Here is a 23,734-nt window from a genome sequence, read left to right as displayed (position 1 = left end):
CACTTCACTTCGGGTGCCCCCTTCTGGTCCTAAGTGGTTTGGCGGGAGCTGGGCCATAGGATGAGGGACACTGTCCTCTTGGCCACAGACAACCTGTGACAGGAGGTAAACACGAGCCTGGGCTCTAGGGAAGCCGAGTGAAGGCGGAGGGCCTGCCCTTGCAGCTCCGCCGGGAGTGGATTGTTCTGCTCCAAGCTAGGAGAAGAGCAGATGGGGCCCGTCCCCAGCCTGGCCACAGGGCCCAGCTGTCCCCCGAGCACCTGGTCAAGGACACCACGGCCTGTCCTTCCCCACAGCACCATCTGCTCAGTCCAGGCCCTGTCAGTTCTGAAAGAACCGTGGGGGGCGTGCCTCCACCGCTGTGTGGCCAGACCTGTCTCCTGTCATGTGTGTCTCCATCTCAAGCTTGTCTGTTTCTCCAGGTCTCTGACTCCACCTCCCGTCTCCTTTTTTATTTTAATACAACTTTATTGGAGTTTAGTTGCTTCACAACGCTGTGTTAGTTTCTGTTGTACAACAAAGTGAATCAGCCATATGCGTACAGATATCTCCATATCCCCTCCCTCTTGCGTCTCCCTCCCACCCTCCCTATCCCACCCCTCTAGGTGGACACAAAGCACCGAGCTGATCTCCCTGTGCTATGCGGCTGCTTCCCATTAGCTATCTGTTTTACATTTGGTGGTGTATATATGTTGATGCTACTCTCACTTCGCCCCAGGTCCCCCTTCCCCCCAACCCCGTGTCCTCAAGTCCATTATTTATGTCTACGTCTTTATTCCTGCCCTGCCGCTAGGTTCATCAGTACCTTTTTTATTTTTTTTTAGATTCCATATATATGCATTAGCTTACAGTATTTGTTTTTCTCTTCTGACTGACTTCACTCTGTATGACAGACTCTGGGTCCATCCACCTCACTACAGATAACTCAGTTTCGTTTCTTTTTGTGGCTGAGTAATACTCCATTGTGTGTATGTGCCACATCTTCCTTATCCATTCATTTTGTCCCTTTCCCATGGTCTGTCTTTCCTTCCTCTCTCTGTTTCTGTCTCTCCCTCTCCCTGAGTGTTTTTGTCTGTCTCGTTCTCTTCTCTTTCCTGTCCTCTAATCCCTTTCATCCTCTCTCCCTCCGTTTTGCTTCAGCCTCTGTCTTTCCGTTCTTCTCTGTCACTCTCCTCCTCGTGAGCACCTCCATTCCCAGGCCTGGCTTGGACATGGCAGGATACCCCAGGCAAGGAACCTAGAGCAGCGCCAGGCCCAGCCACACCCTAGAAAGTGGCCGTGGCCAGGAGGGACAGTTGATGGCCTCCTCCCGTACTTGTCCCACACTGCTCGCAAGGACTTTACAAGAGAGCTTCCCAGAACAGAGGCACTGAGGCCATTGGACAGAGACCAGACCAGCGCTGCGAGGGTCGCTGGGCCGGGGGACCCCATGGCACGTCTATCCTGGGGATGGCATGGACCATCTCCCTGTGCTGTGCTGGACAGCTGCCAGCCGCCAGCCCTCCAGTGCCACAGAACCTCCCTCCCTCTACCTGTCCAGCTAGTTAACATACATGCACCATGGCCTGAAGAAGGATGTACCAAGAACAAGCAGCAGTGCCAGCCCAGAAATATGCCTTCCTACCTTGATTTTCAGGCATCCCAGGGGTCTGAGGGCTTCCCCTTTGCCTGTGGGGCAGGGTCCAGGCTCTGAGCTTGGCACTCACGGCCCTTATCATCTTGCTGGCCATCCTGCCTGGGCCCCTTGCAGCCACAGTATAGCTCCTGCTGTTCCTAGGGCAACCCTCCTTGCCTAGGGCCACTGGCTAATCTGTCTTCCCAACTGGGATACTTTTGAGAGTGAGAGGAGACATTGTGAATAATCATACCAGGTTGGCAAGCCTAGGCCAGGACTGGCCCCGGCAAGACAGACGTACTGCCCTCGGCGTCTTCTCTCCCCTCTGCCTGAGCTGTGCAGCCCACCCCTCAAGTCTGGCAGCCTTTCCCTCGAAGTACCTCCAGGTGGCGCCCTACGACCCCTCAGTGTCAGGGAGCTCTCTCGCTCTGGCCCTCCGCTCTCCAGGTCTCACCTCCTCAGCCCTGGTGCCCACAGTTGGGCCCACACACATTTGGGCTCGTGGGGCAGGGTCTGGGATCCTTGGATGGGGAGTGGTCCTGGGTTGCCACCCCCCAGGGCACTCCAGAGGCCCGTGCCCACCATCTGCCCTCCCTGGCCAGACCCCATCAGAGCCAGAGTCCTTCACATCCTGTCTCCCTTTCTCTCCCTCTCCCGCGGTCAGTGGCGGCCAGAGGAGTCCGAGGACTATGTAAGTAAGAGGTGTGCGAGCGCGGGCAAGACCTGGGTCAGGCTGGGCTCGTGGGACACTCCCCCTCCCCCGCCTTTCCTCCCAGCCTGAGCCGCCAAGATCCGCAGGGCACCAGCCACGTCCAGAGAAAACTGGCGCTTAGGCAGGAGCCCCGAGCTGAGCAGTGATTGGCATTTCCTCTAATCCTTACTTCTCACCTGTCGAGCGGCAATTTCAGGCCTGTGTTCAAGATCGACCAGGGCCTGGCCCCTGCTCTAGCCAGATGGAGATGGAGTTAAATCCGATCCTGATCCTTAGGCCTTATTGATCCCCGGAGTGAAAAATCACCTGCTCCAGGCGCAGGCTGGGAAGGGAGGCTGGGGGCTGGGTTCCAGCATCGGTGTCTTCCGGAGCCCCGGCCCTGGGAGACCCTCCAGCCAGGGCAGGAGGGGACCTGCGAGAGGTTGGTGGCAGCTGCAGCGGCCCCACCCGAGGCTCAGAGCTGGAGGGACACCAGGGTTGGTGGTGACAGCTCTGTTCCCACTGCGCGGTGCTCCCCTCCCTTTTCCCCACTTTTCCCTCTGTGTGGTGTGGCTTGGCCTCCCGTGGTGTTTCTCGGCATGTCCAGAAATGATGCCTTGGCTGGAGATGGGCGTGTGGGCAAGGCCTGCCAAGGCAGGGGGACGCTGCCCTGGCTGACTTCTCAGGCATCGCTGGGGACAGTGTGCTCCCCAGGGTGGGGTTTCTCTGTCCTCCTCGTCTCCCCTCCCTGGCTCAGGAAGCACTGCAGGGCGTAAGGTGCTCACAGAGCCAGTGCCTAGAGGAGAGCAGGAGGGGTCCCGACTTGGTCCTGCAGGGTGGCACCCCGGCCCACCCCTCCACCTCGCTCTGCGGTGTGCGTGTGCGTGCGTTAGTATCTACAGGTGGCCCTCCGCCTGCTGGTGCAGGAGGAGCCGCAGGCTGCATGCATGTGTGTGCCGAGAGCCACGCAAGGTGCTCTGTGCACGCGCGGCTGTGTGCTCTGTGTGGCACACGCGCCCAGACCTCACGAGGTGTCATTCATGGTACAATGGAGCGAAGGAACAGTGCGGCACTTTGTTCTTGTGTGAAAGGAAGAATGAGCAGACTGTCTGCCTTAGGCTTGGTGCTCCCGGCATGGGCTGGGTCCTCCTGGGCACACATCCACCTGCCTGTCCTGCCTTCTGCAGAGTCCAGCAGCTCACAGCCCCCTCTCCGGGGACCTCTGGCCCTGTGTGCCCTGGGGGGGCCCCGCCGGCTAACGTCCTGAGGTGGCTGGCCTGCTCTGGTCCCTCCTTGCTCTCCCGTGATGGGAATGGGCCCTTCCTCCTGCCTTAGGAAACCACCATCAGCGGCCTGACCCCGGAGACCACCTACTCCATTACCGTCGCCGCCTACACCACCAAGGGGGACGGTGCTCGCAGCAAGCCCAAAGTTGTCACGACCACGGGAGCAGGTGGGTGAGGGGTCGAGGACGGAGCGGAGGCGGGGCCAAAGGGGGGGGCAGGGCCAGAGCCCAGTGCGTGGTTGTTCAGTCCCAGGCCGGCCCACCATGATGGTCAGCACCACGGCCATGAACACCGCGCTGCTCCAGTGGCACCCACCCAAGGAGCTGCCTGGGGAGCTGCTGGGCTACCGGCTGCAGTACCACCGGGCCGACGAGGCGCGGCCCAACACCATCGATTTTGGCAAGGACGACCAGCACTTTACGGTCACTGGCCTGCACAGAGGGGCCACCTACATCTTCCGGCTTGCTGCCAAGAACCGGGCCGGCCCGGGCGAGGAGTTCGAGAAGGAGATCACGACCCCCGAGGATGCTCCCAGCGGTTTTCCCCAAAACCTGCGCGTGGTAGGGCTGACCACATCTACCACGGAACTGACCTGGGACCCCCCGGTGCTGGCGGAGAGGAACGGGCGCATCACCAACTATACCGTGGTGTACCGTGACATCAACAGCCAGCAGGAGCTGCGCAACAGCACTGCCGACACCCACCTGACGCTCTCCGGCCTCAAGCCAGACACCACGTATGACGTCAAGGTCCGTGCACGCACCAGCAAAGGCGCCGGCCCGCTCAGCCCCAGCATCCAGTCCCGGACCATGCCCGTGGAGCAAGGTGCGTGCTGTGGGCACGTGGCTGCGCCTGGGGACCTCTGCTCTCCTTGACCCACTGACCTCTGGCAACTGTGATCCACCAACCTCTGGTGTGTGACACTCCAATCTCTCATGTCCATGACCACTAACCTCTAGTGAAGGGGTGCCACGTTCTCGGTGTGTGACCCCTGACCTCTGCTGTCCTTGACCTACTGACCTCTGCTGTGTGACTCTCCAGTCTCTCGTGACCTTGACCCACTGATATCTTTTGACTGCATCACCACTCTTGGGTATGCGACACTAATCTCTTGGGGCCACGACCCCCTGACCTCTAGTGAACACAGCCCACTGTGCTCTGGTGTGCGGCCACATGCTTCTGACTGAGTCCCTCTGATCTGTGGTCACTCTGACCTGGTGTCTGTAAGCTCCAGCTTCACCCAAGCACTTCTGGAGATCCTGACCACGGGTCCTGTGGCATCTGCCCCGCTCGGTACTCGCTGCGAGGAAGAGCCGGGGCTGGGAGCTGAACTGTGTGCGGTTGAAGCTGGCGGGAGTGGGGGGGTGCCTGGTCCTCTGCAGCCTTTCCTAACCCCCTGGGCCCCCGCGCGGCGTCTCTTCCTGGCCGGGAAACCTTGAGGCCCATTCACCCCAGCTACACAGCCAGAGCTGACTCCCTCCTTATATCCCAACAGTGTTTGCCAAGAACTTCCGTGTGGAGGCTGCAATGAAGACATCTGTGCTGCTCAGCTGGGAGGTCCCTGACTCCTACAAGTCAGCTGTACCCTTCAAGGTGGGTGAAGTCAGCTGCACCTGGCACACACACACTGCTGCGGTCCCTCATTGCAGTCCCAGCCTCTGCGTGTGTGTTTGTCATGCCGGATCCCGGTTGGGCGTGGGCGCGTGCTCTGCCCCGCAGGCCCACGATGGGAAGCCTCACTCAAACGTGCTGCCTGCCCCCGTGCCGCGCAGATTCTGTACAACGGGCAGAGTGTGGAGGTGGATGGGCACTCTATGCGGAAGCTGATCGCAGACCTGCAGCCGAACACAGAGTACTCGTTCGTGCTGATGAACCGTGGCAGCAGTGCGGGGGGCCTGCAGCACCTCGTGTCCATTCGCACAGCCCCCGACCTCCTGCCGCACAAGCCGCTGCCTGCCTCTGCCTACATAGCGGATGGCCGCTTCACTCTCTCCATGCCCCACGTGCAGGACCCCTCGCTCGTCAGGTGTGCAGACGAGGCCTCAGGGGAGGAGGGCAGGGCCGGCCACGCGAGCGCAGGCGATGACGGTCCTGATTCCCCCCTCTGCCCGCCCAGGTGGTTCTACATCATGGTGGTGCCCGTTGACCGTGTAGGAGGGAGCATGCTGGCACCGCGATGGAGCACACCCGAGGAGCTGGAGCTGGGCGAGGTGCCTGGGGACCGGGAAGGGTAGCACTGATGACAGTCCCATTGAGGTGGTTGGCTGTGGCCCCAGGGACCACCCCCCCCAACTGGAGTCACTCTCTGATTGGCAGGCTGCCCTCATCTCTAGGGAGACAGATGCTGAGCTGGTCCCTGGGCGCTTTCAGAGAACTCCTGGAGGGCTTCCAGAGACTTCCCCCAAAGGGATTTGAGGAGGATCCCCTGGGGTGGGAAGTGGCAGAGACATCTCTCAGATCTAGAGAATCCTGGGCCCTGTAAGCTTCGGAGTCCGCAGGGTCTGGAGGCCGCAGAGGGGCTAGGGTGGAGCCCCAGCATGTTTGGAATCTGCCATCCTCTTCTCGCAGTGGTGTGCAGCCAGCCCTCTCTGGTTAGGCTGGGGCAGGTTACCCAGAGGGCCCCCTCTTATCGGGTTGGCTAGGAGGAGGGGCATTGCCTCGTCTGGCATTCAGCATGTTTCTACGAGGACTCTGAGTCAGGCCAGGCTTGAGCCCCTTACGTGGAAGGTGAGCCTAACCTCATCCCAGGGGGCGTATGTCCCAGGCCCCGGGCCCAGGAGCATGTGCTCCAAGGCCCCTGCGTGACTCCCGTCCTCTGCTCTGTCAGCTTCTGGAGGCCATCGAGCAGGGCGGTGGGGAGCTGCGGCAGCGGCGGCAGGCAGAGCGGCTGAAGCCATACGTGGCCGCTCAGGTGGACGTGCTCCCTGAGACTTTCACCCTGGGGGACAAGAAGAGCTACCGGGGCTTCTACAACCGGCCGCTGTCTCCAGACCTGAGCTACCAGTGCTTTGTGCTTGCCTCCCTGAAGGAACCCGTGGACCAGGTCTGCCTAAGGCCCAGGGCCTGACCACACACCCCCCAGGCCAGTCTCAAACACCCCAGAGGCCCCATACCTGCACTGGGGTCTCAAGGCCCTAACCCCTAAGACCCAGAACGCCAGACCCGACCTAGCCCTAGGGTCCCAGTCAGCTGACCAGGCCCAGGTCAGCCTCTTAGTTCTGGGAGACCAGGCCCAGAGCCCATTCTCCAGGTTGGAGGGGCAGAGGGTGGGAGATCTCACCCGGGCTCACCACCTGTGCTGTTCCCCCACTGGGCCACAGAAGCGCTATGCCTCCAGCCCCTACTCCGACGAGATCGTGGTCCAGGTGACACCAGCCCAGCAGCAGGAGGAGCCCGAGATGCTGTGGGTGACGGGCCCCGTCCTGGCAGTCATCCTCATCATCCTCATTGTCATCGCCATTCTCCTGTTCAAGAGGTGAGTGCTCCCGTGGACGACCACCTGCCCCTGGACTCTCAGGCGCTCCCTGGCCGGGTGCATACAGGCCTGGGGCAGCCACACCGGCCTGCGCCCCAGGGTGCACCCCTGGGCTCGGTGGGAAGCCAGGAGAGCAGAAGCAGTGCGTGTGCACACCCATGGGTGTGGCCCGGTGCGACAAGCAGCCTCAGCTTCACAGGGCTTGTTCACGTGCATCCCCGGGCACGTCTGTGTGTCCGTCTCTGTGTTTTCAGTGGATGTGAGCCTGTCTGTCTCTCAGCTTCAAGACACGGCCTTCTCCTGGTCTCCTCCCTTCAGCACCCCCTCTGCCACCATCCCTAAATGACTCCCTGCCTGGCTCTCCTGCTCAGGCCTTGAGAGGTCCAGACCCAGCTCCAGGGCCGTGTGCCCGTGGACATTCACTTGGCAGACGTTTATTCAGTGCCTGCTGTGACCATAGCATCTGCAGCTGTCCCAGACTCAGGGTGTCTTGACCCTTCCCACAGCCCTCCCCCAGGGTCCCTATCACAGGGGACGGGCCCATCCACCAAGTTATCAACCGGAAACCTGGGTGTCACCCTCTCCCATCCTCCCTCTCCCTCCACCCAGTCTCCCGTGAGGCCTGCCCTGGATATCACTGGACCTGCTCCCCCCTCCCCACCGTAGGCTCCCCACGAGGTAATGCACGTGCACACGGCACGCCTCAGTCCTCTCTCGGGTAGCTGCAGTCTCCTAATCTTGGAGTCTCCCCTTCCTCTCCATCCTCCTCCCAGCCTGAAAGGTGTTTCCAAAGATTTACTTTGTCACCCTCAGCTTAACACTTCTCAGTTTTAACTAAAGAGTTTTATAGTCCGATCTCTGTAGCCTGAGGTCCATCAAATGCCTGGTCGGTCTGGCCCCTGCCGACACCCCGACATCGTCACTGAACCAGTGCAGTTCCCGGCCAGCCCGGGCTGAGCCCCTCCGCTCTGCAGCTCTCCTTCCCCCTGCCCGGGCAACTGCCATCTCCTCCTTCAAGACTCCTTTCCAGGCTCTGGTGCCCACGAGGCTCTGCCGGGCCCCTCCTATACCCCTTCGCCACACTGTCCCCCACTGTGCAGTGGTGCTTCCACGAGAACGTCGCTGGGCCTGTTTCCGGCACCCAGCGCAAGGCTGTCGGTGAATGCTTGTTGGTCCGTACGTCTGACCATGTTCACACACGAGTGCCTGTCCCCAGTGCCCCATCTCTCCCTGCCCCTGCCCCTGACCCTTGACCTGGACCTGGTGCCTCCTTCCTGAAGTTAGCTCCTTCCTCCCAGGGTGAATAGGGACAGTCTCGCCTGGTTCAGGGCCTGGAGACCCATGGGTGGGGAACCTGAGGAGGGTTCCACACACCCGTTCATCCTCCCCCCACTGCCTCTGGGTCCTGGTGTCTGCCAGGAGAGGCAGCCCCTCCCCGTGAATGCCACGTGGGTGTCATAGATGGGTCCGCAGTGTCCCCCATGTCGTGAGAGGGTCTGAGTGCTTGGCGGAAACAGTGACCGTTCCTTTCTTCTGTCCTTGCCTGTCTTTCGGGACCTAGTAAACAAGAAAGGTAGGAGTCCTTCCTTCTCTCTTCACGCGCTTCCCCCTTCACTTCTTATCCCCATGCACACTGCGGGCCCAGCAGGGAGGGGCGCTGCTTGGGCCGGAAGCCTACTGGCCTGCGGCTGTCTGGTCAGCTTGGCAGGCGATGGGACAGGCTCTGTCACTGTCTCGACTGGTGCTCTGCACAGGGGATGCCCCTTTTCCGGGCACAGGCGAAGCACAGACCTCCACCACTTCCCCTGCAGGCACAGACTCTGAGCTCACCAGAGCCTTCCCCCAGGCTCCCAGGTCTCTGAGGTTACCTGAGCGCTGCAGGGGACAGAGTCTGGCCTATGTGCAAAGAGCACTGGCTGCAGGGCAGCAGGGAAGTGTGTGCTGCACACTCATGCACACTCGCGTAAGTTTCTTCCCCAAGCACACCTGTGTCCACCGAGCAGAAGCGGCCCCTGGATACTTGTCAGCAGCTGGACATTGCAGTCTGTCTCTCATCCTGTCCCTGTAGCCCGGGGAGCCGAGGCCAGCAAGGGAGGACTCTGCCCAGCTAGCGGGACGCCTTCCCGGTCCCTCCCCTGCTGCTCTGCACCTCTACCCTTGTACCGAGAGCCAGATAGCTGAGGCCCAGCTCTCTGTGATGTTTGCATATCTTAGGTGCCGTTTGCCTGTTTCCTCCTGGTGGCTCCTGCTGCCCCAGCCGTGGGGCCCGTGCAGACAACAGCCACTGCCCGGCAGTGACCTGCCCTTTACGGGAAGGAGCCACAGCCTCTGCGGCCCCTTCCTTTCTCGCTGGGCTGGCCCTCTGTCCACCCCCTATTCCCGCTGTCTCCGCACCCTCCACCCTGTGTCCTCTCGTGTGAAGCTGCTCTGGCCCTGGCTCCCCTGCACTCAGAGACCCCAGGCTGGGGTGGCAGGAGCAGGGCCGTGGACACGGGGCCTCTGTGGTAGCAGGCTATGCCATGCATCTCTGTTCTCCGCCTGGACCTCAGTTCTCACCAACCGCCCTTCTGCCTCTCCAGGAAAAGGACCCACTCCCCATCGTCCAAGGATGAGCAGTCAATTGGGCTGAAGGACTCCTTGCTGGCCCACTCCTCCGACCCCGTGGAGATGCGGCGGCTCAACTACCAGACCCCAGGTAGGGTGGCCCCCTCAGCCTGCCTGCCTGCCCCACCCAGGCCTGCCGGTCTCCCCCGAGGGACCCTGGCCTCACCCTGGCCCCCATTTCCTGTTCCTCCCTTCTGCCCTTCTCCCTGTACCCATCCACTTTGATGAAGTGACCGAGGAACCCCTATATCAAGAGCTGGACGGGCACCGCAGGGCCCGGGAGCCTCTGGGGCTGGGGGGCAGCTAGCTGCTCAGACCCGACCTCGTCTTTGGTCACGCCCTCCAAGTATGGGCCCGGGACCCACACAGAGCCACATCCCAGCCCCGGGGTGGCCAGCCTCTGCACCCGTGCTCTGGTCCCTGCACACGAGAGGTTTGTTAGTGGGAAACGGCCCATCGGACCCCTGTGGCGGGCTGGGGTGCCCACATCTGGCCCTTCTGGTGGCTGGCCCCAGATATCCTGTGCGAGTACAGGGACCCCGCACAGGGCTTGGTGCCCGCCTTTCCTTCCCCGCCACTGCTACGGGGCTCTCTGGCTGCCCCTTCTACCTGAGCTGTCACTCCCTCCCTGTGCCCCAGCAGACACAGCTCAGGCCTCTTCCCTGTGGGCAGGGTCGTTCCTCGGCTCCCAGACGCTGCTTCCATCATGCCGCCTCCCACCCTGGGCTGGAAGTGCCTCAGTGACGGAGCTCTGTGGAGCCAGGAACTGTCCTCTTCCTCTCCCATCCCGTGGGTTGTGCACACGGTGGATTCTTGTTGAGCGCCTGTGAAACAAACACAAGGCAGCTGAATGAATGAGTGAACTCCAACACACAGGGTTTGTGTGTACACGAGCTGCTTATGGCTGCGTGTTAAATCACCGCAAAACTTCGTGGCTGAAGACAATTATGTACTATTGTCACCGTCTTCATGAGTCAGAAATCCAGACGGGAGCGTAGCAGGAGCAGCCTGTCTCTATTCCAGAATGTCTGGGCCCTCGGCCGAAAGACTCAAAAGCTGGGAGCCAGAATCATTTAGATCAGGGGTCAGCAAACTATGGCCCGAGGCCAGATGCAGCCCACCATCTGTTTCTGCAAATAAAGTTTTATTGGAACGCAGCCACGCCCATTCATTTATGTATTGTCTGTGGCTGTTTTCATACTACAAAGTGGAGCTAAGTAGGTGTGATAGACACCATATGTCCACAAAGCCAAAAATACGTACTGGCTGGCCTTTTCTAGAAAAGTTTGCTGACCCCGGAATTCTGGAGACTCATTCATTCTCATGTCTTATGGTTGACACTGCAGTCAGCTGTGAGCTCACCTGAGGTTTTCGGCTCTCATCCTGTGGCCTGGGCTCCCTGACAACATGCTGACTGAGTTCCAAGGGCACGTGTCCTGAAAGAGAGAGAGCCAGGCTGACTTAGCAGGCTGTTGCAACCAGATGTGATCAGATCTTCAAGGAATCAAAGCTGGGGCCTGGAGGGCAGAGAAGCGTCCTCTGAGAGGGATGCCAAGCCGTGTGGGCCTTAGTCGGGCAGAGAGGGGGTGGGAGGGAACGGAGGGAACTCCCTTCTATGGCAGTAGCATGTGGGGAAGCAGCTTTCGGGCACTGTGTCCTGCGGCACTGGAGCTGGGGTTGTTGAGAGCCCAGAGATGAGTCTGGAGGGCTAGGCCGAGGTCCGGTCACAGAGGGACCTGCACGCCAGGCTAAGGGGTTTGGACTTTGTCTTGAGGGTTCCAGGGAGGCATTAAAGGTTTTCAGCAGGGCAGCAACAGGGTCAGAATTGTGCTGTAGAAACATAGCTCTGTTTGCCATGTGGAAGGCAGATTGGAAGGGGAGAACTTGGGGAGGCAGGCCGTTGAGGAGGTGCCGAGGACCTGGACGAGGCGGGTGGCAGTGGGGAGACATGAGCGAGACCTAAGCAGCAGGGCTCAGGCTTGACTCCATGTGGGGTGAGGAAATGGGGGCAGAGGTCCCAGGATGCCTCTGTGGTTGCTGGCTGAGCATTGGGGTGGGAGGGTCCAGGGAGACCTCCGCACCCACATCCTGGCTGGAACCACGGGCGTGGGGCATGCCAGGGAGCACACAGTGGTCAACGCCTGCAAATAGATGGGCTCTCCCAGGAAGAGGGGGCGGGGGAAGAGAGCAGACGAAGGGCAGCCAGGGAAGGAGGTGAAGTGTTGAGGAAGGATGGGTGAAGGATAGCCAAGGAGGAGGAGCCAGAGGGAGAGAGAACTCAGGGAGAAGAGTGTCCCAGAGGCCAGATGGGGAGGGCTGTGCAAGGAGGACCCAGACAGAGGCCTTTGGCTTCGGCAGTTGGGACCTTGGAGAGCGTGTGGTGGGCGAGCCCTGGGGGCAGGAGCATTTCAGCGGGCTGAGGCACAGTGAGTGGGGAATGAGCAAGTGGGTGTGAAGGCCCTGCTGGGGTCTGGATCCTTGTGGCTGCAGGGCCCGGGGGAAAGGGCAGGGATCTGAGAGGAGAAGGCGGGGTGGAGCACAGGCAGTCAAAGGTGGTGTTAAAAGGGATGGGGGTCCAAAAGGACAGGAGGCTGTGGCCCCGGGCGGACCGTGGGGAGGGGCACAGTGAGGGTCACCCGAGGTGCTGAGATCGGGGAACAGGACTGCTGGTGGGGAGAGGTGTCTTTGTGCACAGGGGTGGTCTGGGAGGGAACCGGTGACCAGAAGGGGTGGTGGCGATGGCAGCACTGTCCACGCTGAGGGTTTCCTTCTCGTTTTTTTCGTTCAGCAGATGTTTATTATTTTCTCTCATAATTTAACTCTTCTTCTGAAAATGCTTCAAACGCACAGAAAAGCTGAAAGAGTGATACAGTCCCCATCTGCACATCCTCGTGTGGACTCACCCTTCTGTTTCTCACCGCACATGCCTCATCTCTGTCTCTGAAAGCACACTTCCCTTTTGCCAGTTCATCTGGAAATAGTCAGGGTCAAACTTTGATACCAGAGGGCACGAGGTTGGCTTGGACCTAGACTTCCATCATAGAAAGAGGCCCCTGAGACCGCCCAGGCTCTGGGTGGGAGATGCATCTGCTCCTCGGGGGGCAGAGGGGGCTGCGGTGGGACTGCCCCTGCGAGCCCCCAGCCCCGCACTGTGTTCAGCAGCAGTGAAACCGGAGGTTAACGGGTTTCCTTCTATTTCCCCCCTGTTTTTGTTCTTTTTCTCTGCAGGTTCCAGTGTCCCCAGTTGCCCGAATATCTCAAGTTAGTTTTCTGCGTTCCCGTGTTTGGGGCCCACTCTGGCTTCTGTGTGTTTCCTCTACTTCTCTCACCCATCGCCTCCCTCCTTCCTTGAGTTCTTCTCTCCCCTTTCCTCTCTTTTCTCTACCTTCTCACTGCCCCGTCTTTTCTTTGTCCATCCTGCTCTCTCCCCAGCTTGCCCACTCCTTCCCGCCCTGTTTTCCCTCCCGCTACTCTGTCTGTCTCTGCCTCTCACCTCCGGTCTCAGTCCGACCCCTCTCCCATCTCAGTCCGACCCCTCTCCGGTCTCAGTCCGACCCCTTTTCCGTCTCAGTCCGACCCCTCTCCCATCTCAGTCCGACTCCTCTCCTGTCGCCCTGCCTCCCTTTCCCCATATGTCCCTCCTCCCCTTTGCTTCTCCCTCCGAGTTCTTCCACGTCTCTGCCATGTACATCGTGATCACTCCATCCACATGCTGGGTGCTGGGACAGGGACATCACCCAGCCTCCCATGGTGACTGGCGCCAGTGAGGGCAGGAGCGCTGTCCAGAGGCAGGACCCGCAGGCGGGGTGCAGGCTGAAGCAGCCCAGCCCCATCCTGTCCACTGCCTTCCACCTGTGCTTCCAGCCCCGGCCTGGGAGGGGGGAGGCCTCCCATGCCTGTGGAGAACCCGCCACTCAGCACCGTGTCACACGGACATGCTCACTCGTGCTCACACCACACACCCTTCCACCTCTGTCCTCTCCCGCCCCCACCCCCAGCCACTGTGTGCCCCGCCATCCCTGTCGCCGCATGTGCCGCCGTCTCCATGCCACCAGTGACGAGTGCTCCATGGTCACACGTGTCCACATGTGCACATACATGCATTGGGGCTGTCTCCACCACCCCTCTCAGGCCTCACGCTAACTCTGCCTGTGTGCGCCCTGCTTCCAGGTATGCGAGACCACCCGCCCATCCCTATCACCGACCTGGCGGACAACATCGAGCGCCTCAAAGCCAACGACGGCCTCAAGTTCTCCCAGGAATACGAGGTGAGACTTCCCCCCTCACCCCCGCTTCACACCCCCCACCATGTGCCTGGCCCCAGACCGGCTCCTTTCCTGCCTCGGGCTCCAGGCTTCTCCAGAACACACACTGGAGGGGTCAGCAGTGGCCAGCAGGGAACTCAACTCCTCAGGTCTCAGGTTCTGGGCCTGACAGAAGCCCTTCCAGATCCCCGGGTCAGGACACTCAGTCACATGCCCCGATGCTAACAGAGGCAGACAGGTCTCTCTCTCTCCCTCTCTCTGTCTCACACACACACACACACACACACACACACATCCAGGTCAGTAATAACAGCTGGCATTTATGGAGAGCTTCCTGCGGGCCAGCTCTAGGCTAGGTACTTTGCATACCATTCTGCCCTCCCCACACCCTGTGAAACGGATACTGGTGTTATCCCATCTTACAGATGAGGAAGCTGAGGCTTAGAGGAGGGGAAGTGACTTGCCCAAGGTCACACAGCTGATGAGTAGTGGAATGTGTCCGTCAGCCTGTACCCTGCACATGCATGTGCTCACGGGTGTTCTCAGAGATCACAGATCACAGATCACAGAGACGGGGAGCTGGGGGGCCTGAATCTTGCCACTTGGGCTGCACAAACCCTCCTGCTCAGGGCCCTCCAGGTACTCCCTTCACTCTGGCCTGGACCCTATCTGCTGGGGGCTCAGACTTCAGAGCAGAGTCAGGGCTTCCAGGCGCCTGGCTGGGGAGGTGCTTTGCTAGTGAAAGGGGTGTAAAGGAGGTGATAAGGAGAGCCCCACCTCCTCTAAGGAGCACGGGCGGAGGTGTTGTTAAGGCATCTTCTGCTTCTGCCCCACTCGGCCCCTCCAACCCCCCGCCCCACCCGCAGCGCAGCCCTGGCACAGGATGACGGGTGGGTGGATGGTTGATTGACGGGCTGGCTCCACCCTGCCTGTGAGCCCGCCCCGCTCCAGTCAGATGTCCACCCTCAGCTGGGCTGCTATCGCGGGCACCAGGGCTCCCCTTCAAGGGCTGTGAGCCAGGTTTCCGCAGAGGAAATTGAGCTTGGCCGGGGAACTGATGATCACCTGTGCCGCGGGGAAGGCGTGCCGCTTCTCCCTGCAGAGCGCCCACTGGGAGCCTGCTCTGCACAGCCCTGCCATGGGGGGGGGACAGAGCCACTAAGGGGGGCTCCCTGCCTCCAGCTCCTTACCTGGCCTGGTCTCCCGCCCACACTCATCCAGTCCCACGTCCCACGCCGCCCTTCCTCCCATGGGGCTCTGCGGCTCACTGTCCAGACTCGGTGTCCCCCGTCCACCTTCTGCCTCTTCTCTGCTCCAGTCTGCGCTCTCCTCACCACAGCCTCCTCCTCCAGGAAGCCTCCTCTGGCCACCCGGCCTGCCGAGAGCTTTCCTGCAGCCAGGATCCCATAGCTGTGTTACCTTTAACGGTCAGTCAGTCGCTCATCTGGCATCGTCGGGCACTTAGCCTGTGCTGGGTGTTGGGGGTGTGGAGGCAAGTGCCCACAGGGAGCTCAGCCAGCGGGGAGACGAGCGCCGACAGATGAGAGACACTGAATGTGACCTCATACCCTGGGGTTAAACACGCAGACGTGCGGAGAAGGTCGGCCGGCCGACAGCACCGAGGCAAGCAGGCTGGGGGTGGGGTGTGCTGGGCTCTCACGGAAGCAGTGCTCGCTGACCCGTGGAGAGTGTCAGGCTGGCGCCAAAACCTGGAGGACACGGTGTGCTATGCTGAGAACTTCGGGTGGTATTCGTCTGTAAAAGGAGGGTGGTAATAGAACCTATTTCGCGGGAGGATTAGATGAGGGAATACACGCAGTGTTGAGAACAGTGCCAAGCACACGGTAAGTTTTCGCTGAGCCTCAGCTGTTACTATTATCTGAGGCGATGAGGAGCCATGGGAGACATTAAGCAGGGAATTGATCAACAGATCTGCATTTTATAAGGATTTTTCTGGCTGCAGGACGGAGTGGGGCCAAGCGAAGAGGCAGGGAGATGCCAAGTCTGAGCAGAGGTGGCCTGGCTGAGGCCCTGGCAGCAGGTTGGAGAGAGCTGAGGGGCTGGGAGTGATGGGATGGGGCACAGAGGAGTTTTGAGGATGACTTGCAGGTTGTGGCCGGGGCTTTGGGGTAAATGGGGACAGTGCCCTTCACTGAGATGGAGCCCCAGCAGCAGAGCCGGGTTTGCAGGGGGAGCTGATGAGCTCAGCTTGGCAAGGGTTGAGACCGAAGGAGTGTGGGATGTCCAGGTGAGATGTCCAAGGGGCTGCTGGCTATTCAGACTGGGAGCTCAGGGGAGACTCTGGGCTCCAGCTGGGGTTATGGCAGCTCCAGCATATGGGCGTAAGGTCCTGAGAGCAAGTGAACTCACCCAGGAAGGGCTGGAGAGTGCAGAGAGGGCCCAGGAATGAACTCCAGAGGAGCACTGCGTCCTGCCTATGGGAAGGAACAGCCAGAGAGGGAAGAGGAGAGCTGGGCAAGGCCGTGCAGCATAGGCCAGAGCCCCAGCAACATTGGGTCGTGCGCAGCTGGCCGCCGTTGCTTCTGCACTCATTCATTAGCTGGATTCAGGACTTGAGGGACTTCCCTAGCCCCCACCCCACCCCGGACCACTCTCCTGGGCGAGGGGATTTGTGGTACCTTGGTCAGAGGAGTCTTCGGTCCATCGCCTTGCTGATCGGTGCCGTGCCAGCCTCCTCGCTCCGTGGCCAGGGGAGCTGGTGCTCAACCTTCACCGGCACCATGCAGTAGAGCGGCTGGCTGTGAACCGGGAGTGAAGGCCGGATGTGGACACCACCTGGAAGGCTGGGTCTCCCTGGAGGCACTAGGTAGTCAGCTCTTGCCCCACTCCACCTGCCTCCTCCATTCCCTGCAGTCAATTGACCCTGGACAGCAGTTCACGTGGGAGAATTCAAACCTGGAGGTGAACAAGCCCAAGAACCGCTACGCCAACGTCATTGCCTACGACCACTCTCGAGTCATCCTTACCTCCATTGATGGTGAGCCGAGGGCGGGCCCCCTCCCATCCCCTTGATCTCCTCCTCGCTGGGTGACGTTTCATCCTCCAGGAGAGGCCCAAAGGTCCCAGGGTGCACCGAGGAGGTGTGGATGGACTGGGTTGGAGGCCCCAGGGTAATGCTCTCCCATGTCCCTTCCTGCCTGTTCATAGGTGTCCCGGGGAGTGACTACATCAACGCCAACTACATCGATGGCTACCGCAAGCAGAATGCCTACATTGCCACGCAGGGCCCGCTGCCTGAGACCATGGGCGATTTCTGGAGGATGGTGTGGGAGCAGCGTACAGCCACTGTGGTCATGATGACACGGCTGGAGGAAAAGTCCCGGGTAAGGCTGTGCAGAGCCCTGCCCAGGGCGGGGGAGGGGGGTGGCAGTGGCTACTCAGCCAGCAGGTGACTTCAGACACCTTTTCCCATCCCTGTGGGAAGAAGCTCCTCAAGGGACTTGCCAAGTGCTGTTGTTTTCCTGGGGTGTCTTCGTGTCCCAGCTGCTGGACGTTCCTGGGATGTGGCATGTTCCCCATATACTAGTGGGTTCCCAGCATGTTAATATGTTGCCCCAGATGCTGTCGTTTTCCAAGAATGTTAATATGCTCCCCAGTTGCTGGCATGTTTCTGGGATGTTCGCGTGTTCCCCAGATGCTGGAGTGTAGCTGGGGCATTAACACGTCTCCTAAGTTAATTAGTGGAAAGAGCCGCTGTTATCTGTTTATGCACAGCAAAGCGTTGACTGGAACGTGAAATTTACAGAGCTTGAAAATGGTGCATAAACGTTATGGGTAAATTTGGCAGAAAATGTGCCTGGTGAAATCTGGTCATGAATAAACAATTTTCAATTACGTCCCTCGTTCCCCTGGTGAGGGCAGGGGTGGAGGCGTATCGTGAGACCATGATAGGGTTTGGAGAGGGGTGGCATAATGGATCTGAGAGCTCGGGGCTGAGGGCTAGACCTCCCACCCTGCTTCTGCCCGCCTGAGCCTTTGGGTACCTCCAAACACCCTTGCACCCTGCCCTGCTGTCCCTCTGCAGGTGAAGTGCGATCAGTACTGGCCACCCCGTGGCACCGAGACCTACGGCCTCATCCAGGTGACCCTGCTGGACACAGTGGAGCTGGCCACCTACACTGTGCGCACCTTTGCGCTCCACAAGGTATGGTCCTGCCCCCGTGCTTGTCCCCCGGCCGGGACCTATGAGGACAATGGTCTGAACATGGTGCGCTGGCGGGGAAGGGGGCGAGTGGGAGCCCGGTGTTGGAGGTCGGGGCTTGGAGGTGTGAGCGCACCATGACAGCCGGTGCCATGGGCGGCATGGGTGGAAGCAGCACCCGAGCTCCTTCAGGCTGCCCCGTGTGGCTTCTGAGTCCCGTTGGAAAGCCGGGGTCTGGCCTCAGCATTGGGGCATCCTGCCCTGAGTCTGTAGAGGGTACACTCCCTGGTCACACCGTCTCTCCCCGCTCTCCTCCCCAGAGTGGCTCCAGTGAGAAGCGGGAGCTGCGTCAGCTCCAGTTCATGGCCTGGCCAGACCACGGAGTTCCCGAGTACCCGACCCCCATCCTGGCCTTCCTGCGGCGGGTCAAGGCCTGCAACCCGCTGGACGCCGGGCCCATGGTGGTGCATTGCAGGTGAGGGAGTGCCACGCCACCGGGGGGTGGGGCAGAGGCGGGGTGGGCCCCTGCCCAGGCTGAGTCCGTGTCCTGCAGTGCGGGCGTGGGCCGCACGGGCTGCTTCATCGTCATCGACGCCATGCTGGAGCGGATGAAGCATGAGAAGACGGTGGACATCTACGGCCATGTGACGTGCATGCGGTCGCAGCGCAACTACATGGTGCAGACCGAGGACCAGTACGTGTTCATCCATGAGGCACTGCTGGAGGCCGCCACGTGTGGACACACGGAGGTGCCTGCTCGCAACCTCTATGCCCACATCCAGAAGCTGGGCCAAGTGCCTCCTGGGGAAAGTGTGACTGCCATGGAGCTGGAGTTCAAGGTGGGCTCAGGGCTGGGCCTGCCTGGCTCCAGGGCCTGGACTGGGTCCCGGGGACAGTCCTTCAGGAAGCCAGGCCTGACCAGCCTCTCCCTCTCGCTAGTTGCTGGCCAGCTCCAAGGCCCACACATCCCGCTTCATCAGCGCCAACCTGCCCTGCAACAAGTTCAAGAACCGCCTGGTGAACATCATGCCCTACGAACTGACCCGTGTGTGTCTGCAACCCATCCGCGGCGTGGAGGGCTCCGACTACATCAATGCCAGCTTTCTGGATGGCTATAGGTCAGCACACTTGTGACTGCCCACCACGCCCACGGTAGCCAGGCCTGCTCCTGGCCGGCTGGGGGCGCAACAGAGTAGGGCCAGCCTGGAAGACCAGGGTGGGCTTCCTGGAGGAGGGGTGATCTGACCGGGGCCCCAAGGGACTAGGCAGCCATGGGGAGACTCGGGGGACAGCAGCACCTCCAGCATGTCCAGTCTTATGTCCACCCCAGACAGCAGAAGGCCTACATCGCCACGCAGGGGCCTCTGGCGGAGAGCACCGAGGACTTCTGGCGCATGCTGTGGGAGCACAACTCCACCATCATCGTCATGCTTACCAGGCTTCGGGAGATGGGCAGGGTGAGCACGCCAGCCACCCCTTCTCTATCGTGTCCTTCCTCTCCCGGCCCTGTCAGCCTCAGACCCCATTATCACCACCTGTGGCATCCTGCCCCCGAATCCTCTGAAACCCGGAGCTCCCCTCCCCACTTTTTCCCCACCTGACCCTGGGGCCGGGCCCTCTGTCCACAGGAAAAGTGCCACCAGTACTGGCCCGCGGAGCGCTCTGCTCGCTACCAGTACTTTGTCGTTGACCCGATGGCTGAGTACAACATGCCCCAGTATATCCTGCGTGAATTCAAGGTCACAGATGCCAGGGTGAGTGGACAGGGGAGTGTGTATATTTGTACGAAAGCTTGTCTGTAACGCTGCCAGAGCTCCTGTGGTGGGGCTGCCTTTGTGGTGCCCCAGCTCCAGCTGCAGGAATCGAAGGTGAGCTGTGGGCGTGCAAGCCCATTTCCCAGGGTGGCCTCGGTGTAACGACCTCAGGGTGCTTACCTGTGCTACCGCACTCTCCGCCTGCCCTGGGGGGCTGCCGCCGCCTGAAGCTCCAGCCCTGACCCCGGCCTCTGCCACCTCTCCCAGGATGGGCAGTCGAGGACGATCCGGCAGTTCCAGTTCACAGACTGGCCAGAGCAGGGCGTGCCCAAGACGGGCGAGGGCTTCATCGACTTCATCGGGCAGGTGCACAAGACCAAGGAGCAGTTCGGGCAGGATGGGCCCATCACGGTGCACTGCAGGTGGGGCCGACCCCATGGAGGTCTGGGCGTGTGGGGGGTTGGGGGTTCGGGGGCAGGAGCCCTGACCCAGCACTCCCTGGGCAGTGCCGGTGTCGGCCGCACCGGGGTGTTCATCACGCTGAGCATCGTCCTGGAGCGGATGCGCTACGAGGGCGTGGTCGACATGTTCCAGACCGTGAAGACCCTGCGCACACAGCGCCCAGCCATGGTGCAGACGGAGGTATGCAGGCCACTGGCCATGCCAAAGCCAGCTCCTCACAGACACGTGCTGGGGAAGGATGGTGATGGTACACAGGGTACCATCCGGGTACACGATCTAGGGGCAGAGTGGGGGTGGCAGGGGGAAGCCCGGGCAGATGTCTGGATCTGGCCCCTGCTGCTGGCCAGCAGAGGCAGAGGCTAAGTCCATGACCCACTGGCTGCAGTGCGAGTGCCCTGGGCTGCGTGTCGGGGTATCCTCCATCGCGGTCTGCGCTGACCAGACCCCTGTCCCGGCAGGACCAGTACCAGCTGTGCTACCGCGCGGCCCTGGAGTACCTCGGCAGCTTTGACCACTATGCAACGTAACCACCGCCCCCCTCTCCTCCGCTGCCCCCACCTGGGGGCTCCGGAGGGGACCCAGCTCCTCTGAGCCATACCGACCATCATCCAGCCCTCCTGCACAGGTGCTGCTGCTGGCAGAGCACAGCCCACCGGGATCACAGCGTTTCAGGAACATTGCCACACCGAACGGAGAGCCCAGAACTGCCCTGGGCGAGGGGGTGGGCCGGCAGGCGTGCACTGAGGCCACGTCTCTGTCCACCAGGCCCGCCCCGGAGCCCCTGCGAGCTCTCTGTTCCGCTGCCGCGTTTCTCATGCTTCTTCTCGTGGGGGGGATGGGAGCAAAGCCTCCTTTTTTATACTTTAAGTGGGATAGACAGGGATTCTAGCCTCTTCCCTCTGACTTTTCCTTTTACAAATTCTTAACTGCAGAATGGGGTTGCGGTGTAGCTTGTGTTCTCTTTTGAATTCGCTCTGGACCCTTTCTTGGTACGACTTTCACTGCTGAAGGATGGAGTGTGCCTTCCTCGTGTGTGTGGAGCTGGGGCCGCCAGCCTGCGCAGAGGCATCGCTGATCCAGTTGCTCTTTCAGCCCTTCAGACAAGATCCTGTTTTAGCCAAATGCAGGGAAACAGTTTTTTTTTTTTGGTTTAATTTCTGTTTTGTTTTTCCGTAAGAGCCTTATTTTGGGCCCCATAGACAGTGGTGGGCGGGGCGGAGGTAGGAAGCACTCATCCCCAGTCGTCTATTCCAGTGTGTGTTTAACATTCACAGCCCAGAACCACAGACGTGTCTGGGGGAGCCTGGAAAGGCATTCCTCATCACCATCGTTTGCAAAGTTTAAAGATAAAGCAAAGACAAAAAACAAACAGACAAAAAAATCCAAACAAAAAAAAACACAAGAAAAAAAGAGTCATCCCCTGGCCTCTGTTTCAAACCCCTGAGAAGGGGAGGTGGCTCCGTGTGCCTGGGATTCCCTCTGGGTCCGCAGAGCCTTGCTTTTTGTCCCCAGCATTGTGGGATGGCGTGGTGTTGGTAGGCTGTGGGTCTGGCCGTGTGGCCAAGGTGATGGGCACCAGTCAGGGTGTGTGCCATGCCCCACGCACCTCTGGGCCAAGCAGGGGTGCAGCTGGCCCTTCAGGTGCATGCCAGTGGGCCTCGTAGCACACATCTGTCCTCGGAGCAGGGGCCAGATGACTCCCCTCCCTGGTTTGCAGCTGTTTTCAAAGCCCCTGAGAATCGCTCTTTTCCACTCCTTCAAAGATGCCCTCCTAAACCAATGTGGCAAGACTACTGGACTTCTCTCAGTGGTACTATACTCAATCCTTATTATCTCGGCTTGCTGAGGGGCAGGGAGCCGCCTCTCCCTCTGGGCAGCACTATCTAGGTAGGTAAGTGGGGGCGGGAAGGGTGCATAGCTGTTTTAGCCGAGGGACTCGAGGCAGACGTCCCCAGATCTAAGTAGGTGGTCAGGATCAACAATCCAGGGTTGGTAATGTTGAATGAGACATTCATTTTTACCTTGTGGATGCTAGTGCTGTAGAGTTCACTGTTGTACACAGTCTGTTTTCTATTTGTTAAGAAAACTACAGCATCATTGCATAATTCTTGATGGTAATAAATTTGAATAATCAGATTTCTTACAAACCGGGCCTCTGTCTCGGCTCTTTGCGGAGTCTGGGCTCTCTAAGCCAGTCCCTAGGGGTAGGTTCTGCCGATTTCCTGCTCCTCAGGAGACAGCGAGGCTGTCCTGAGGACCTGTGAGAAGACGGGCTCCTGGCCTGGTGCCCACTTTCTGATGGGAGCCTGAAGGCTGAGCCACAGTGCGTGGAAGGAGCACCTCCCATGGGCCGCGACTCCCCGGGCCAGAAGCACACCCCCTGCCTCTCCTCACCCCCGCCATGTTCTGGGTCGCCACGTGGTGGGTACCAGGACTCCCCAGACCACACACATCCCCTTCCATCACCTCCTCCCTCTCTTCCTCCCCTGCCATAAGGAGAAGGCTGGCACTGTGGCAGTGGAGGCCAAGAAGGTATGGAAATTGGTTAGTGAGGACTCGGATAATTCTTGCAATGTGGGTACTGGACACAGTGTGGCCGTCTGGCCCCTGGACACACAGCAACATCTGCAGTGGTCTCTCCACTGGTGATCAGATAAGTCCTACCAGGTTGTCAAACCATATGGAACTTCTGGGGACAGAAGCCAAGCAAAACCCAGAACAAGTGAGGAAGAAAAATACATGTAGTCAGCAGTGACCAGACTAGAGAGAGTGCCACGATGAGCCCAACACAGAGGTGCTGTGGGTGCACTGAGGCAGCACCTCACCCTGCGGCAGGATCAGGGAAGGCTTCCTGGAGGAGGTGACATAAGCTGGCTTCTGAGTGTTTCATAGGGTGAGTAAGGGCTACTTTCAAAAGATGGGAACAGCATTTCCAATGGAGAGAGCAACTTGTACAAGGTCTTGGAAGCATGAAACAGACCGACAAATACGAGAAACTACAAGGAACGCACATGATCCGGGTAGGGAGACATAAGGCCAGAGGTAGGCTGGAGGCAGCTGATGGGTTTGAGGTGATTGAGAATGGGATGCAGGTGTCCCTGCTGGGTGACATGCCTCTGTACTGCGCTATGCCGCCTCCTTCGAGGCCCTCACTGCACTCTAGTGTTGCCAGCTGTCTCCCTGGGGGCCCTGAGTGACCAAGGCCTGGGATCGGGGCTCTTCTTGGCTTCCCTAGCTCCTAGCTCACTGCCGGGCATATGTCTATTTGTTAAGAAAAACAACACCATCATTGCATACTTGATGATATTAAATTTGAATAAATATTTCCTCATGAAAAAATGAGCCATTAAACATTTGCAAGTGAGGGTAGCTATCAGATTATCACTTGAGCAACAGCATACAAACTGCACCAGGCAGGCA

At 59.9% G+C, this 23,734-nt stretch overlaps 1 protein-coding gene across 8 annotated transcripts in view; it reads left to right on the top strand.

Annotated features, from left to right (window-relative positions):
- Positions 1 to 22,461, top strand: part of PTPRF (protein tyrosine phosphatase receptor type F) — an 86,224-nt gene extending 63,763 nt beyond the window's left edge. Inside the window, exons 14-35 of one of the 8 annotated variants that reach the window (XM_060140292.1) lie at positions 2,280 to 2,306; positions 3,642 to 3,759; positions 3,839 to 4,417; positions 5,088 to 5,185; positions 5,365 to 5,618; positions 5,709 to 5,802; positions 6,420 to 6,635; positions 6,913 to 7,067; positions 9,647 to 9,762; positions 12,900 to 12,932; positions 13,842 to 13,939; positions 16,811 to 16,934; positions 17,105 to 17,280; positions 17,982 to 18,101; positions 18,419 to 18,573; positions 18,652 to 18,937; positions 19,038 to 19,216; positions 19,429 to 19,555; positions 19,727 to 19,852; positions 20,120 to 20,274; positions 20,359 to 20,494; positions 20,773 to 22,461. In XM_060140292.1, coding sequence (XP_059996275.1) covers positions 2,280 to 2,306; positions 3,642 to 3,759; positions 3,839 to 4,417; positions 5,088 to 5,185; positions 5,365 to 5,618; positions 5,709 to 5,802; positions 6,420 to 6,635; positions 6,913 to 7,067; positions 9,647 to 9,762; positions 12,900 to 12,932; positions 13,842 to 13,939; positions 16,811 to 16,934; positions 17,105 to 17,280; positions 17,982 to 18,101; positions 18,419 to 18,573; positions 18,652 to 18,937; positions 19,038 to 19,216; positions 19,429 to 19,555; positions 19,727 to 19,852; positions 20,120 to 20,274; positions 20,359 to 20,494; positions 20,773 to 20,841 — 3,441 coding nt within the window. In that variant the 3' untranslated portion in view covers positions 20,842 to 22,461. Of the gene's footprint in view, positions 1 to 2,279; positions 2,307 to 3,641; positions 3,760 to 3,838; positions 4,418 to 5,087; positions 5,186 to 5,364; positions 5,619 to 5,708; positions 5,803 to 6,419; positions 6,636 to 6,912; positions 7,068 to 9,646; positions 9,763 to 12,899; positions 12,933 to 13,841; positions 13,940 to 16,810; positions 16,935 to 17,104; positions 17,281 to 17,981; positions 18,102 to 18,418; positions 18,574 to 18,651; positions 18,938 to 19,037; positions 19,217 to 19,428; positions 19,556 to 19,726; positions 19,853 to 20,119; positions 20,275 to 20,358; positions 20,495 to 20,772 lie in introns of those variants that run through there. The other 7 variants (XM_060140293.1, XM_060140296.1, XM_060140294.1 and 4 more) reach the window with 7 other exon arrangements.
- Positions 22,462 to 23,734: the final 1,273 nt, after the last annotated feature.

The sequence above is a fragment of the Lagenorhynchus albirostris genome, chromosome 2 (genome assembly GCF_949774975.1).
Source record: "Lagenorhynchus albirostris chromosome 2, mLagAlb1.1, whole genome shotgun sequence".
Lineage (NCBI taxonomy): Eukaryota > Metazoa > Chordata > Mammalia > Artiodactyla > Delphinidae > Lagenorhynchus > Lagenorhynchus albirostris.
This window is presented reverse-complemented; position numbering and strand designations above follow the sequence as displayed.